Genomic DNA, 17,761 nt, shown 5'->3' with positions numbered 1-17,761 from the left:
GGGGGCAAAGACAAGAAGACAGAATATTATCTGAATGGTGACAGATTAGGAAAAGGGGAGGTGGAAGAGACCTGGGTGTCATGGTACATCAGTCATTGAAGTTTGGCATGCAGGTACAGCAGGCGGTGAAGAAGGCAAATGGCATGTTGGCCTTCATAGCTAGAGGATTTGAGTATAGGAGCAGGGAAGTCTTACTGCAGTTGTACAGAGCCTTGGTGAGGCCACACCTGGAATATTGTGTTCAGTTTTGGTCTCCTAATCTAAGGAAGGACGTTCTTGCTATTGAGGGAGTACAGCGAAGGTTCACCAGATTGATTCCCGACATGGCAGGACTGACATATGAGGAGAGACTGGATCAACTGGGATTGTATCCACTGGAGTTTAGAAGAATGAGAGGAGATCTCATAGAAACATATAAAATTCTGACGGGATTGGACAGGTTAGAGGCAGGAAGAATGTTCCCGTTGCTGGGGAGTTCCAGAACCAGGGGTCACAGTTAGGACCGAGATGAGGAGAAACTTCTTCACTCAGAGAGTGGTTAACCTGTGGAATTCCCTACCGCAGAGAGTTGTTGAGGCCAGTTCATTAGATCTATTCAAAAGGGCGTTAGATATGGCCCTTACAGCCAAAGGGATCAAGGGGTATGGAGAGAAAACAGAAAAGGGGTACTGAGGTTGAATGATCAGCCATGATCTTATTGAATGATCAGCCATGATCTTATTGAATGGTGGTGCAGGCTCGAAGGGTCAAATGACCTGCTCCTGCACCTAATTTCTATGTTTCTATGTAACCAAGTCAGAATTTTATACATTTCAATGAGATCCCCTCTCATTCATCTAAACTCTCGTGAATACAGGCCTAGTCGACACAATCTCTCCTCATACGACAGTCCTGCCATCCCAGGATTCAGTCTGGTGAACCTTCGCTGCACTCCCTCTGGCAAGTATATCCTTTCTTAGGTAAGGAGACCAAAACTACACACAATACTCCAGGTGTTGGCATGGATTGAAAATTAGTTAACTGACAGGAAACAGAGAGTAGGAATAAATGGGTCTTTTTCGGGGTGGCGGGCAGTGACTAGTGGGGTACCACAGGGATCAGTGCTTGGACCCCAGCTATTCACAATATATATAAATGATTTGGATGAGGGAACCAAATGTAATATTTCCAAGTTTGAGTGGGCCGAGGACGATACCTTGGGGACTGCTGAGGTAAGTCTTTCAAGGCGGAAAGAGAATGTTTTGAGAGCCCTAGCAATGAAACCAAGCAAGGACAATGCCACGGAGGAGAGGCAGGGAGGGCGATGGAATGATCGAGTGTGTTGAATGATGGTGAAAGAAGGATAGAGCATTATAGAGCAGTCACAAAACATGCTATTTAGGACTGTGGCAAACACGGCTCCCCCTCCTTGGAACCACATCATGGAGCACCGTCAAGGGTGTTGGTCATTTTTGACACTTGGCTCCAGACCCTGCAAGTTCGTTTTCATTTCCCTTCGATTTTGCCTGTCACTTCATCCATTCCTTCTCCAGCCTCGTCAAAGGGCTGAGGTGCCTTTTGACGCTGTAACAACCATTGTTCACCAGCTTTCCTATTTTCCTTTTAATTATCTGCATCCCTCTAATTTTTATCTAACCGCACTTTCCTGCTCCGACCACTGGTGTGATCCCATTGAAGAACTGGAGCTGTGAATAACTATGCAAATGGGTGACCCAGGAAAATTGTGTGTTATTGTACACATTACTATTCTGGTGAGCTTTTGCACCAGTCTTAACCCAATTGCACCACTATCTGAAAATCGGTATGTGTTCTGTTAAGTACAGAAATCAAGATACAACAAGATCAAAAGCAAAGACAACTTGATAATTCTATGATCTCTTTTGATCCCTTTTGTCTCTTAAACCTCTTCTGCCTTCCACCCTATCACAGCCCTTCCCTTTTGTTCTTTCTTTCACTTCCTTAAGAATCGGTTGCATCTCTAACTTCTTCCAGTTTTGACGAAGGGTCACAGTCCTGGCACGCTAACTCTCTTCCTCTCTCCACAGATGCTGCCAGACCTGCTGAGATTTCGAGCATTTTCTGTTTTTATTTCAGCTTCCAGCATCCACAATGATTTGCTTCCGATAATTCTATTATTGACCTGTCTGCCCAGTCCCTGGGAACTTGAGCTGGAGCTGCCTGTCTTCGTGCTTTGCTGGACTAGCACCACCGATGTGACAGCACACTGACACACTTGAGCTGAAGCACACTCTCCACACACACTGACTGCATGACCAACATGCTCAGTCACAGTGTCAGTTCCACCGACGTCATTTCACCATTCAATCTTTGCCGTTCAGTAGCATTGCGTGCTCTATTCAAGGGTTCTCGGTCTACCTGAAATGCACCCTTTTTGCAGCAGCAATCACAGGACATGGTGGAGCATTAATTGCTTCTCTTTCTCCTTCAAGAGTGCTCTTGTGAAAATAACTAGTGATGGTTCCTGTAAAATCCTGCGATGACAACATTCCCTGCACCTCACTGCGAATAAAGACCAAGGCGGCTTCTGCTGATAATGAGTACATAGCTCCTCTGCTGTGCGAGTTAGCTCATGAGGCTGTAATGTATGAATGAATAGGCTGTGTGCAGGAATCAGTGACACAGGGCTGACTGAGGAACACAGTGCTGGCTAGGTGTGCTACTCAGTTGTTGCTAATGCAGATCATCATCATCGGCAGTCCCTCAGAATTGAGGAAGACTTGCTTCCACTCTTAACATGAGTCCTTAGGTGACAGAACAGTCCAATACAAGAACCACAATCCCTGTCACAGGTGGGGCAGATAGTTATTGAGGGAAGGGGTGGGTGGGGCTGGTTTGCCGAATGCTCTTTCCGCTGCCTGCGCTTGATTTCTGCACGCTCTTGGTGACAAGACTCGAGGTGCTCAGCGCCCTCCTAGATGGACTTCCTCCACTTAAGGTGGTCTTTGGCCAGGGACTCCCAGGTGTCGGTGGGGATGTTGCATTTTATCAGGGAGGCTTTGAGGGTGTCCTTGTAACGTTTCCGTTGCCCACATTTGGCTCGTTTGCCGTGAAGGAGTTCCGAGTAGAGCGCTTGCTTTGGGAGTCTTGTGTCTGGCATGCGAACTATGTGGCCTGCCCAGCGGAGCTGATCAAGTGTGGTCACTGCTCCAATGCTGGGGTGTTGGCCTGGTCGAGGATGCTGATGTTGGTGCTTCTGTCCTCCCAGGGGATTTGTAGGATCAATATACACGTGCAATAACAGTCAATGCTGCAAATTGCCCCAGAGTGCGGTGTGTATATTATATACTGTAAAGCTCAGTGGGATTTACTGTTGGAAAATCAGCTGACCTCTACAATATTGACTTCGGATTAAGAGCCAAAATTGCAGAGAAGAGTAAAATATTTATTGCATGCATAAATGTTTCACGTCCTTACATTGTAGCTCTTTATGATCAAGAATAAATATTAATCATGCCTAACTGCAGTAGATTTTATTTAATTTAGTCAGCAGGACTTTAAATAAAATATTAACTGGAGTGCCACATGTCAATCATCTACATCGTGTTGGCCAACAATGCAGGTATAACAACATGATTATTCTCTCCCCCATTCTGGGTACAAATGTTTGTTTAACGTCCACAGACTGTCATGTATGTTTAAACCAATGTTTGTGCCAATGTTTATGCAAATCCCCTGGGAGGACAGGCGCACCAACATCAGTGTCCTTGTCCAGGCTAACATCCCCAGCATTGAAGCACTGACCACACACGATCAGCTTCGCTGGGCAGGCCACATAGTTCGCATGCCAGACACGAGACTTCCTAAGCAAATGCTCTATGCGGAGCTCCTTCACGGCAAACGAGCCAAAGGTGGGCAGAGGAAACGTTGCAGGGACACCCTCAAAGCCTCCCTGATAAAGTGCGACATCCCCACTGACACCTGGGAGTCCCTGGCTGAAGACCGTCCTAAGTGGAGGAAGTGCACCTGGGAGGGCGCTGAGCATCTCGAGTCTCATCGCCGAGAGCGTGAAGAGGTCAAACGCAGGCAGCGGAAGGAGCGTGTGGCAAACCAGTCCCACCCACCCCTTCCCTCGGCGACTGTCTGCCCCACCTGTGACTGAGTCTGTGGCTCTCATATTGGACTGTTCAGCCACCACAGAACTCACTTCAGGAGTGGAAGCAAGTCTTCCTCGATTCCGAGGGACTGCCTATGATGATGACAAGACTGGATAATGCGTAATTCTCTACTCCACTCCACTCTGACCTTTCTTCTCGGCCTCCTACACTGTTCCAAAGCTCAACGCAAGCTCGAGGAACAGCACCTCCTCTTTCGATTAGGCACTTTTCAGCCTTCCGGACTCAACATTGACTTCAACAATTTCAGACCGTAACCTCTGCCCCCATTCTTTTGGACGGCAACTGTTGATGATTCAAATATTCCAATTTATGCCTCCTCTAGACCTATCTTTTAGGTTTCTTCACTTGTCCCATTACCGTCCCCTTTTGCCCTGCACCATCATCCCTTTTGTCATTTAATCTCTCCTGCCTTCCACCCTATCACAGACCTTCCCTGCCTCTGTACTTGCTTAAAACCTGTTACATCTCTAACTTCTTCCAGTTCAGATGAAAGGTCATCAACCTGAAACGTTAACTCTGTTTCTCTCGCCACAGAGGCTGCCTGACTCGCTGAGCATTTCCAGCATTTTCTGTTTTTATTTCAGAATTTCCAGCATTCGCAGTATTTTGCTCGTGATGATGGTGAGATTGGAGGGTGTATACACTGAACAGAATGGTGAGACTGAGAATGTGTACATGGAACAGTGTGAGGGTATGTGTATTGAAAGGGGGTGTGAGCCTGTAAAGAATGGAAGTGTGAGGCTGCATGGCCTGTGTGCTCATGCTGACAGGACTGACCAGTTATGATTAGTTTAGGAGGGGGCAGGTGGTTTGACTAAGCCTGTATTTTGTTGTGAAGGAAGAAATAATTCTGTCATATGAATTTCATCAAAAACAAATTAAAAAAAAAAGGAATTCCTGCTGTCGTTCGGGTAGGAATCCAGTGGAACCATTCATAGAATCGTGCAGCACAGAATGAGGCCATTCGGTCCATCGTGCCTGTGCCAGCTCTTTGATAGAGCTATCCAATTAGTCCCACTCCCCCTGCTCTTACACCAAACATCCGTACCTGCAATCTTGGCAGTGAGATCTGTGTCCGCGTTTGCAGGGTCATCTGTGCAACTGATCTTTGCTTTATCCTGCCTCATGCTGCCAGAATCTCCGTCGTCTGACTAGCCCTGGGTGCCCAGCCCACTGACTCCGAGACCCCAAGCAGTCCACTCCTTGACCCCCTATATAACACTGTTCAATCTTTACAAAAAAAATCATGCTCTCTGGGGCTGCTTTCCTGTCTTGGCTCTCCTGCTGGGGCCCATGTCTGCCCTTCTGAGGACCAGTTAGCCTCAAGTATACCAACCCTCCATCATCATCATCATAGGCAGTCCCTCAAATCGAGGATGACTTGCTTCCACGCCAAAAACGGATGAGTTCACAGGTGTTTCAATGAAGGACCTAATATTGCAGATCCCGAACTACATTTTAGAGGGTGGAAGATGTCTGTGCGTGGATTTTTTTAACGTGTGCCGACCGTTGTACACTAGCCACCACACGGGCTTGACAGAGCTAGGTCTTGGTCCAGTAGCAAGGATTAACCAAGATGACTGGAGACCAGCTCTGCTGCACGGACCTAGTGCGCACACATATCACAGTGTGGGCTGGCCCGTGCTTCCCCTGGGCCCTCGGTTCTTTTGGGTCCCAGACTCATGCATCTCCTGGGCCCCATTGGATCACTTACCTACCAGTAAAGCCGGCAGGAGCAACATATGTAGGGTGCCACAGTACAGCGGGACCTGGGGGTACTTGTGCATGAAACACAAAAGGATAGTATGCAGGTACAGCAAGTGATCCGGAAGGCCAATGGTATCTTGGCTTTTATTGCAAAGGGGATGGAGTATAAAAGCAGGGAAGTCTTGCTACAGCTATACAAGGTATTGGTGAGCCCACACCTGGAATACTGCGTGCAGTTTTGGTTTCCATATTTACGAAAGGAAATACTTGCTTTGGAGGCAGTTCAGAGAAGGTTCACTAGATTGATTCTGAGGATGAGGGGGTTGACTTATGAGGAAAGGTTGAGTAGGTTGGGCCTCTACTCATTGGAGTTCAGAAGAATGAGAGGTGATCTTATCGAAACGTATAAGATTATGAGGGGGTTTGACAAGGTGGATGCAGAGAGGATGTTTCCACTGATGGGGGAGACTAGAACTAGAGGGCATGATCTTAGAATAAGTGGTCGCCCATTTAAAACTGAGATGAGGAGGAATTTCTTCTCTCAGTGGGTTGTAAATCTGTGGAATTTGCTTCCTTGGAGAGCTGTGGAAGCTGGGACATTGAATAAATTTAAGTCAGAAATAGACAGTTTGTTGAGCGATAAATGGTTATAGGGAGCGAGCGGGGAAGTGGAGCTGGGTCCATGATCAGATCAGCCATGATCTTATTGAAGGGCAGAGCAGGGTCGAGGGGCCATATGGCCTACTCATGTTCCTATTTCTTATGTTCTTATGTTCTAACATGGGGAGTCCTCACCCCCGCCCCCTCCCCCCAGACATGGGTAAGGGTTGTAAGCTTACAAAGCCAACCAAATTCCACAATTATGATCAGCCCCTGCCGTATGTTGGCCTGACCTATTTCCGATGAGGGACGTCAGTAATGGGGAGAAACTAGAGTAGGTGGGGTTGTTCTCAGAGCATTGAAGGTTAAGGGGCGATTTAATAGAGGTGTTCAAAATTATGAGAGGTTTTGCTAGAGTAAATGAGGAGAAACTTTTTCCAGTGGGAAGAGAGGCGATACCCAGAGGACATAGATTTAAGATAATTGTCAAAAGAACCAGAGGGGTAGCTGAAGAGAATTCTTTATACGCAGCGAGTTGTTACGCTCTGGAATTCACGGCCTGAAAGGGTGGTGGAAGCAGATTCAATAGTAATTTTCACAAGGGAATTGGATATTACTTGAAAAGGAACTATTTGCATGGCTATGGTTAAAGAGCAGGGGAGTGGGCCTAATTGGATAGATCTTTCAAAGAGCCGGCATGATGGGCTGAATGGCCTCCTTCTGTGCTGTATGATCATATGAACGGTTAAATGGATTCGTATCTGAGTGAAGAAAAGATGTCAGTGGAACTGCTGAGGATATTCAACCCTGTTTGCTTTAATGGATCTGAATTAATGTAAATCTAATCCAGCTATTTTGAGAAATCAATTTTCAGTATTAAAATTGAAAAGCAGCACCCATCTGTGTACTGAGTTATACAATTTACCAGTAATTTCCAGTCCATCAGAACAGATTTGTTCTCCACTGCCTGCTGTGCAGTGCCTGTATACGTTCATTTCCTAGGTCATGGTCCGCACTTTAAACTAAGTCACACCAGTTTTACATTAACTAATGATCAACTACGTATATTTTTCATCCCCCCCAGTCTTCAGTATCTCTGTCGTCCACTTATCCTCCTCTCCCACATGCCCCTTTCAGAGGCCGGAGTGGTGGATAAACTACTCACAGGCCTCTGCCTGAATCATGGCTGCCTTGGTTGTTGTGAGACTTGAGTTGGGCTGCCAACTCTGATTGGACATAGTCCTGGAGGTGGGGGTCATCTCATGACCTCCTGCCTCCAACTGCCCCGCCCCCAAGCTCCCGCCATTGGTCTCCCGACACGTCCATCTTCATGGTGCACCATCTTTCCACGGCCAATGAGAAAGCCAACAGACTCTTCGTTACCTGATTGGATGATTCTTCACTGTCTGTCAAACAGCTTTCCCCACCTCCCCCCCCCCATTCCAATATTTTTTTATAACTAATAAACAAAAATGTTCACAAGTAAATGTTAAAACAAAAACAATTTTTATGGTCCCTATGTTCACAGCAGTGTTCTCGAGATTAGTGTTTAATTTCTGGAGACTCCAGGCAATCTGGGAGGGTTGGCAACCCTATGTGAGTGAGATGTGAAGGGTCGACTTGCCCTGCAGTTTAAAATTTCAAAAGAATCCTCTTCTTTTACTGAGCCTTGCCTCAGTTGGGTACGTTTTCCCGATGGGCTATTCACGGCCCGGAAACGCAGCATGGGACATCGTTAATTTTTACTTTCCTAATGGCAGTGAAAATGTCAGTGCAAACATAAAGTAGGACAGCTGCTTACCTCTGGGACCTTGATCTAAAATACACTTTTTCCCCCCTCGCACTGCTGAAAAGCTCCACCATAGCACAAGGAACAATAAGCATAGTGCAACTCTGGCCCTGTAGCACAGCATCATTTACTGCAGCTGTATTTCAGTGGCAACCTCTCGCCTTGGGAACCAGATATTTCCATTTTTAAATCTTGCGCTTTGATTGATGTCTCTTGGGTTTTTGACTTTACAAATGTACAAGCTGTTTGAGCTGGTACATTATCAACTCCCTTTCTGTGGAAATAGTGACGATACTGGTTAAGAATTTGAGATCGATGGCAAACCTCACCGCATTGGTTTTACAACTGCCTTTTTAACCTGCAGTGGGTCAACCAAGCAATAAAAATAAAGGGAGCTGAGTATCAAATGCATAGTGAGTGTCGACTGAATTGCCAAGAGGGCCCGAATGTAAAATGGGCCTAAATTAGCGTAAGTAATTGGGGCCTGAGGTCGAACCCTCACCATATATTTCTCTTAAGTATGAAAAGTAAAGTTTCAACTCATTTAACCATCATTCATGAACACCAGGCAAGTGCAATAGAGAGAGAACCGTTTTGTGTTTCTGCACTTGACGCTGTTGCTCTGTTTTGTTCCTCCCTCCCCCCCGCCCCCCTCTACAGAACCCCCTACTGCTCCGCAAACTCTCGCTTCCAGCATCAGGCAGTCAGCGGTGGTCCTGTACTGGAATCCCCCCGAGGACAGCGGGGGCCGGACCGACGTCACGTACAACGCTCTGTGCAGCAGGTGTGTGGTGGCGCTGCAGACATGCGGGCCCTGCGATGGCCGCGTGGCGTTTGTCCCCCAGCAGTTGGGATTGGTCGACACGGCCGTCACCGTGGTCAACCTGTTGCCGTATGTCAACTACACCTTCAGGGTGGAGGCCGTGAATGGAGTATCAGGCCTGAGTCATGTTCCGCGGATGTACGTGGAGATCACGGTTATCATCAGCCAAGGAGGTAAGTGCCAACGGTTTCTGATTATTAATTGAAAAATGTTTCCTTAAAAAGTGTAATTGGAATTCTTTAAATGATTGTAAGCACTAAAACTTTGAATGATTTGATGTCTGTACTCTAACCGAACAAGCCTCTTTCTGCACTGACTATTTTGAAAGATTGGCTCATCGTGACCTATTGTTGCTAGGGCGGCCATTTTAGAACCAGGATTCCAAGCACCTAGTCAATCCCATCATGCATCTGTTGTACCACTCGCAGCGCCATGATTTATCATGGCCGCTAAAGAGAAATCTTGCTTGTGGAAAATGCTACAGGTCAACATTCAAGTGATTTCTTGAGGTTTAAAGGTATTCACTCTTATTTATGAGAAGTAGCTTCTTATAGTTGACTATTTTCTAATGAGATGCACTGTGAGCCAAGCAAGAAGGGAGGTATACGGTGCAGCGTGAAGATCTGCTTCTCTTGGTGGGCGGTTTGTGCTTTAGATGAGATACATATGATCAATAATGATCACCCGTATGTTCTTTTGTGGCGTGCTAACTCGCTCTGCACCGTAACGTATTGCTGCAGTGATTCTGGGAGGCTTTGTGCTGCACTCCTTCTCGCTACCCTACCCTGAACCGGGTTGGGTAGTGGCAGAAAGCCTGTCGACACTGGGTGGTGAGGCCCAATGTGGCATCACTACCTCCACCTCCATGTTCCGGAAACCTTCCTGGCCCACTGCCTGCAAATGATGGCAGGGAGGTGGTGTCTGGCAAGCTGCTCCATTTCCCTACATTCAACCCATGCCACCGCCGTGCCCAGGTATGGCCAGGAGCCTTGGTGGAAGGAGTGGCAAGTATATACTTTGTGTTCGGCTGAGGGAGAGCACCAGTACTGGCTCCCCTCTCCCTCCATAATGGCCCGAAAACCTCACTTTTGGAGGCTCGTATCCAATTCGAGGCCTTTTAATAAAAAAAAAATTTGATGTATACTTTGGGACGTACCCTCCCATTTAATTATGCTCTTGTTTCTCCCAATGCCTCAGCGAATGTACCGGTGCAGCAGTGACGGGCTCCCTCTTAGTGACTGCATAAATAGTGAACCCTGACCCAGGAAGAGGAGTCAGGGTCACGGTGAGGTCAGGGTGGCGGGTGGAAGTCCAGCGCATAGCAGATAATCGAAACCGCGGGCTCATTGTAATGTGCGGCTTGACTATAACACGATAGGAGCAGGAGTCGACCATTTGGTCCCTCGAGCCTGCTCCACCATTCAATAAGATCCTGGCCTCAACTCCACTTCCCTGTCGGTTCCCCATAACCCTCGACTCTCCTCCCTATTGTTCAAGAGTCTGTCTATCTCAGAAAACATTAGTTCTTCCAACTGCAGCAGTGTGAATTTAGATTGTAGATTTATCCTCTAAATATATGGCTTTTATTGTAAATGGTTTTTGAGAAATGGTCTGCAGAAGGCTACACATACTCGAGTATTGGAATTAGTGAGTAATATAGAGATGCTAGCAGTTTGGGCAGGTAGATGTCAGATGAAATTTAATGCAGAGGAATGTGAAATGGAAATCTTTAAAAGGAGTAGAAGAGCAGCAACATTTAGGCATTTCGATGTGCAATGCTGTAAGTGTGAAGGATTAGTTATTATAGCTGTTAAAAATAAAACATGTGGATCTGGATTTTCGGCTCTGATGATTTCGGGGCGGTAATGGCGATGGGTCGGTATACGTCGGCACCGGGAACAGTTTGCGCCTCAGTCAGTAACATTGGGCAGCTGGGCCCTGAGTCAGGGGGCGCAGCGCTAAGGGAGGCGTTGTACACCTCTCTTGGGCGCTAGGGTGGGAAACTCCCGAGCTAAAGAGCTGGGTTGGGGGCGCTCCGAGGAATGCCTGGGAGGGGTGGAGGGGGAGCTTAAAAAAAAACCCATAAAAACATTCCTAAAACATTGCTCACACCACCACAACAATTGCATTAAAAAATTGTTTTTATAAAGCAATCACACTTACCTTAGGAATTCATTACTTACCTCTCTGCTGTCGGTATCATTGGACTGCCTGATTTCCCAGGCGGTCAGTGCGGGGCGGGCGGGTCGGGCTCAAATAAAAACCTATGCCGGTATCACAACCAGAGGCGTTGCACAACAGCGCAGCTCTTCCGGGCGGTGCTGCTCGCGCCACCGCAAAACCGGATCCGAGGCCCGCCCAGATCACCTCACCGCCTGCCGCCACTCCGGGGCGAAAAACGGAGCAGCGAGGAGGCAAAAATCTGCCCCATGCTTGGATCCTAAGTTTCATAAATAAGAGATTAGAATGCAAAAGATGTGCTGATCGGGTTAGATAAAGAGGGGTGGGAGGAGGCTCGTGTGGAGCATAAACACCAGCATGGACTAGTTGGGCCAAATGGCCTGTTTCTGTGCTGTAATTCCCATGTAAGAAGTTAATGCTGAACCAATACAGACCATCGGTTAGGCTATAAGTTCAAATATTGTGTCCAGTTTTGGGTGGACTACTTTAGGAAGGGTGTGGAAGCCATGGAATGGGTACAGAAGTGATTTGTTCAGATGATACGAGGGGATTCACCAGCATGGCTCTCGTGGATGGGTTGGTGTCGTAATGAAATTGACAAGAATCTGCGAACATCAAGGTGGATGGACAAAGATTAATCTCCAGAAATATATAAGCTATAGTGGAGGATGCACTCTGTTGGAAGTCATCCAAATCACCACTTCAATAATGAAATTGAGGTACGAGCAAGCTACTGAAAGCTTCACTCTGAGCTTCCCAAACAGTTTCAGCAGACCAAGTCAAATTGAAGAGGGGAGGAGGACTTATAAGGAGATCTCTGTACTGAAGAGGATTATAAAGTACAGCATAGGCAGAAGCAAAGTTTGAAGGAGAAATCAAGTTCATGGGGAATGCTGGTCATAGTTGGATAAAACAAGTCAGTTTATTGAGATGGAGAAACAAGTTAGCAATCAAAGGGGACAAAGATTAAAGTAAACTTGTAAAGGATGCACCTAGGGGTAAAAGGGGGGCAATTAAGAGATAAAAAGAAATAAGGGACCCCTGTGAAAATCCAAAGCAAAAAGGGATGAACAAGAGAAGTAAGTTTTAAAAGGAGATCATGAAGTGTGTTTAAGATAAGAAATAGGAGCGGGAATAGGCCATATGGCCCCTCGAGCCTGCTCAGCCATTCAATAAGATGATGGCTGATCTGATCATGGACTCAGCTCCACTTCCCTGCCCGCTCCCCATAACTCTTTACTACTTTATTGCTCAAAAATCTATCCATCTCCACTTTAAATATATTCAATGACCCAGCCTCCACAGCTCTCTGGGGCAGAGAATTCCATAGATTTACAAACCTCAGAGAGACGAAATTTCTCCTCATCTCTGTTTTAAATGGGCGGCCCCTTATTCTATGTCCCCTAGTTTTAGTTTCCCCTATGTGGAAACATCCTCTCTGCATCCACCTGGCCAAGCCCCCTCATTATCTTATATGTTTCGATAAGATCACCTCTCATTCTTCTGAATTCCAATAAGTATAGGCCCAACCGACTCAACCTATCCTCATAAGTCAACCCCCTCATCTCTGGAATCAACCTAGTGAACCTTCTCTGAACTGCCTCCAATGCAAGTATATCCTTCCTTAAATACGGAGACCAAAACTGTACGCAGTACTCCAGGTGTTGCCTCACCAATACCTTGTACACTTGTAGCAGGACTTCTATCCCCCTTGCAATAAAGGCCAACATTCCATTTGCCTTCCTGATTACTTGCTGTACCTGCATACTAACATTGTGTGTTTCATGCACAACGACCCCCAGGTCGCTCTGCACTGCAGCACTTTGCAATTGCTATGGGTTGTTTATGAAGGAAAATACAGGTTGGATCAATGGATTAAAGGATGAACAAAATGATCTGTTGAGCAATAAGTTAAGAGGAAGAACTGGAGACAAGATGCCACATAAAAGGTTACTGAGTCCATGACCGGATCAGCCATGATCGTATTGAATGGTGGAGCAGGCTCGAGGGGCTGTGTGGCCTGCTCCTGCTCCTATTTCTTACGTTCTTATGAAATAGTAAATACAAGAATGATTTTTAAAAGCCGCACAAAAAATTGCAAAAATTCACCATGTTTTTGTTCCTGCTGCACGGAAATTCTGGCCGTATTTTAAGGATAGCCTCTGAGCAAGTGCGATGGCTGCAGACTTGTAACAGAGGCTCTGTAACTCGGGGATGGGGCCAGTTTTATAGGTGGAGATGTGTTCAGATGGAGGGATCGATAGACGACCATAAAAGACTGTGGAGATTTGGGCGTATTGCACTTGCTCACGGAGCTCCCTTGCGCCCAAAATTCCACAATCTTTTAGGCCGCATAATTGATTTACAGCCCAGGTATGCGCGTTTCAATGATGGAGGACAGGGTTTCAAAGTGCCGCTTTCTGCTATCCGATTGCAGCCACAGGGAAACGGTGACAGTGACATTGCTAATTGGAAATAGTGACTCAGATTACTGACTTACTTAAATAGATACAGCGATTTTTATCTTTAAGAGATGAGGCACAATGAGTTATTGCCTGCATCATGGATGACAATTCAACAGGCCCACAGTCCATAACTGCTTTAGAGCGATCGTTAGCAGCATTTTGTCACCAGATTATGATCCGACATCTTAAGCATGTTTCAAGTCTCTCCACAGGGGCTAGGTTCACTCCTTGTCCAGAGACTTGAGCACATAATCCAGGCTGACACTCCAGCGCAGCACTAAGGGAGAGCAGCACATTCAGAGGTGACGACTTTTAAATGAGGCGTTAAACCAAGACCCTGTCTGCCCTCTTGGGTGGTCATAAAAGATCCCATGACACTATTCAAAGAAGAGCAGGGGAGTTATCCCCTGGTACCTGGACACATAGTTCGATGCCAGACACGAGACTCCCAAAGCAAGCGCTCTACTCGGAACTCCTTCACGGCAAATTAGCCAAAGGTGGGCAGAGGAACTGTTACAAGGACACTCTCAAAGCCTCCCTGATAAAGTGCAACATCCCCACCGACACCTGGGAGTCGCTGGCCAAAGACCGCCCTAAGTGGAGGAAGTGCATCGCGTCACATCACCGAGAGCATGCAGAAAGCAAGCGCAGGCAGCGGAAAGAGCGTGCGGCAAACCTGTCCCACCCACCCTTTCCCTCAACGACGATCTGTCCCACCTGTGACGGAGACTGTAATTCCCATATTGGACTGTTCAGCCACCTAAGCACTCATTTTTAGAGTGGAAGCAAATATTCCTCGATTCTGAGGGACTGCCTATGATGATGATGATCTTGGTCAATATTTATCACTCAACCAACATTACTAAAACAGATACTCCAGTCATTTATATCATTGCTGTTTGTGGGAGCTTGCTGTGCGCAAATTGACTGTCGCATTTCCCTACGTTACAACAGTGACCATGTACTTCATTGGCTGTGAAGTGCTTTGGGAAGTCCTATGGTTCTGAAAGGCAGTATCGAAATGCAAGTTATTCCTTCCTTTCTTTTCAACTCTTTGCTTTGCAGACTGCACTGGGACTAAAATTTAAGTGGCAGGAATGGATACGTCCCTTTCCCAGCCAATCCGTATCGAGTGCAGGGAAAAAAATAAAATGTACGCATAAAATGTTACAGAGTCGATTTATCACTTGGGGAGTCAGAGGTCGGAGCGGAATTTTCCCGTGTTTTATCCCCCAGTTGGCCTGGGTTTATTTCTGGTTTTCTGCCTCTCCCAGGAGGTCACATGGCTTTCAGGTGGCGTGGCAAGTGTTGGTATTGTGATGCACAAGGCATCGCAGTTATGTGAGGCCGCCTGGATAGACCAGAGGGACTTTGCCTGTCCACCATTGTTCGTCTGACAAAAGGGACCCTGGAGCCTTAGCAACATTTTGAAAATTGAGCTTTTGCTTTTAAACGATTTGAAAATATTTGATCCTGGCTTTTTGTTAAGTGCAGACCCTGCATGTTTCCACGGCAAGGTGAGGAGTGACTGAGGGCCTCTGTGAATTATTCAATACTTCTATATATCTTGGTTTGATACTAGGTTATTGATCTGAGTCAGAGTGATTACATAAAACGCTGCTGAAACTAATTAAAGAAACGGTTTAGTGCAGCCAGGTGGTTAAGCATCCATTATATATTAGTGTGCTTGCCATGAATAGACTGATTTTTATCATGCAAGCAGTATATTCAGAGGACCAGCTGGACTTTGACATACATTGCTGTGGAAGCAAAATGTTAAGCTGAAAGCGGGCATCAGTGACTTTATGCAATCTCTCTTTTTTCAATAGGTGCTTTTGTCATACTTTAGAATAAAAAAGCCTTTGGTTTAATCCCAGGAGCTAGTGTCTATCTAAATTGGGCTATAATCAAAACTGTGACCATTTAAGCTGCACAAACAGCAGCAGGGACCACCTTTACGCCAGGCTTTGTTTCCTCTATATACTGAAATAAGTATTATCCTTATCAGACAGACCGGTGCTGTGTTGCTTACCAAAGCTGAAACAGTAACATTGAAAAGTTTCAAAATATTGATCTATCGCTGATAATGAACACTGGTTTCATTGAACGGGAAACCAGTTTTCCCCACTTATAGACTACAATCATTGCTAACGAATTCCAAAACAATGTAGGCTATGAACCTCTTCTGTTATCTTGTTAAAAATAATAATCTGTATCTAGGTTTCCCAATACAATTTCCCCTCCAAGTCACACACCATCCTGACTTGGAAATATATCGCAGTTCCTTCATTATCACTGGGTTAAAATCCTGGAACTCTCTACTAATGTTCCCATTAATTCTTTTTGGGTGCATGGCCCCTTTAAAGGGGCAGTGCAGCCCATTCAAAACACCGCGCTGCACGGTTTTTCCTACTGAAGAGCCGGCTGCACGGGAGACGGGGTCACGCAGCTTAAAGGGAACATTGCTCCCTCCCTAACCATACTGTGGGAGCACCTTCACCTTACGGACTGCAGCGGTTCAAGAAGGTAGCTCACCACCACCTTCTCAAGGGCAATTAGGGATGGGCAATAAATGCTGGCCTTGACATCCCATGAATGAAAGTTAGATAATCCCTTCTGCACATGCACGAGACAAAGGGCATACAGAGTGGCCAAAAGTAATGGTTGGACAGAAGATTGGGAAGCTTTTAAAAGCCAGCAAAGAATGACTAAAAAAAATGATCAAGAAAGGGAAGATAGATTATGAAAGTAAATTAGCACAAAATATAAAAACAGATAGCAAGAGTTGCTATAGGAATATAAAAAAGAAAAGAGTGGCTAAAGTAAATGTTGGTCCCTTAGAGGACGAGACCAGGGAATTGGTAATGGGGAACGTGAAGATGGCAGAAACTCTGAACAAATATTTTGTATCAGTCTTTACGGTAGAGGACACTAACAGTATTCCAACAGTGGATAGTCAAGGGGGGGAGGAACTTACCACAATCACAATCACTAAAGATGTAGTACTCAGTAAGATAATGGAACTAAAGGCGGGTAAATCCCCTGGACCTGATGGCTTGCATCCTAGGGTTAAGAGAAGTAGCGGCAGAGATTGCAGATGCATTGGTTGTAATTTATCAAAATTCTCTGGATTCTGGGGAGGTCCCAGCAGATTGGAAAACTGCAAATGTACCACCCCTATTGAAAAAAAGGAGACAGACAAAAAGCAGGAAACTGTAGTCCATTATTAAAGAAGCAGTAGCAGGACATTTGGAAAAACAAAATTCGGTCAGGCAGAGTCAGCATGGATTTATAAAGGGGAAGTCATGTTTGACAAATTTGCTGGGATTCTTTGAGGATGTAATGAACAGGGTGGATAAAGGGGAACCAGTTGATGTGGTATATTTGGACTTGCAGAAGGCATTTGACAAGGTGCCACATAAAAGATTACTGCACAAGATAAAAGTTTACGGGGTTGGGAGGTAATATATTAGCATGGATAGAGGATTGGCTAACTAACAGAAAACAGAGAGTCGGGATAAATGGTTAATTCTCTGGTTGGCAATCAGTAACTAGTGGGGTGCTGCAGGAATCAGTGCTGGGACCCCAACTATTTACAATCTATATTAATGACTTGGAAGAAGGGACTGAGTGTAATGTAACCAAGTTTGCTGATGATACAAAGATGGGAGAAAAAGCAATGTGTGAGGACATAGACAGGCTAAGTGAGTGGGCAAAAATTTGGCAGATGGAGTATTATGTTTGAAAGTGAGTCATGCACTTTGGCAGAAAAAAAATCAAAGAGCAAGTTATTATTTAAATGGAGAAAGATTGAAAAGTACTGCAGTACAGCGGGACCTGGGGGTACTTGTGCATAAAACGCAAAAAGTTAGTATGCAAGTACAGCAAGTGATCAGGCAGGCCAATGGAATCTTGGCCTTTATTGCAAAGGGGATGGAGTTTAAAAGCAAGGAAGTCTTGCTACAGCTATACAGGGTGTTGGTGATGCCACACCTGGAATATTGCATGCAGTTTTGGTTTCCATATTTACGAAAGGATATACTTGCTTTGGAGGCAGTTC

At 45.8% G+C, this 17,761-nt stretch overlaps 1 protein-coding gene across 5 annotated transcripts in view; it reads left to right on the top strand.

Annotated features, from left to right (window-relative positions):
* Positions 1–17,761, top strand: part of LOC139279906 (ephrin type-A receptor 7-like) — a 634,755-nt gene that overhangs the window by 344,875 nt on the left and 272,119 nt on the right. For all 5 annotated transcript variants that reach the window (XM_070899215.1, XM_070899214.1, XM_070899217.1 and 2 more), the window contains one exon: positions 8,893–9,228. In XM_070899215.1, the coding sequence (XP_070755316.1) occupies positions 8,893–9,228 (336 nt within the window). The remainder of the gene's footprint in view (positions 1–8,892; positions 9,229–17,761) is intronic.

This window comes from Pristiophorus japonicus, chromosome 14 (genome assembly GCF_044704955.1).
Source record: "Pristiophorus japonicus isolate sPriJap1 chromosome 14, sPriJap1.hap1, whole genome shotgun sequence".
NCBI lineage: Eukaryota > Metazoa > Chordata > Chondrichthyes > Pristiophoridae > Pristiophorus > Pristiophorus japonicus.
This window is presented reverse-complemented; position numbering and strand designations above follow the sequence as displayed.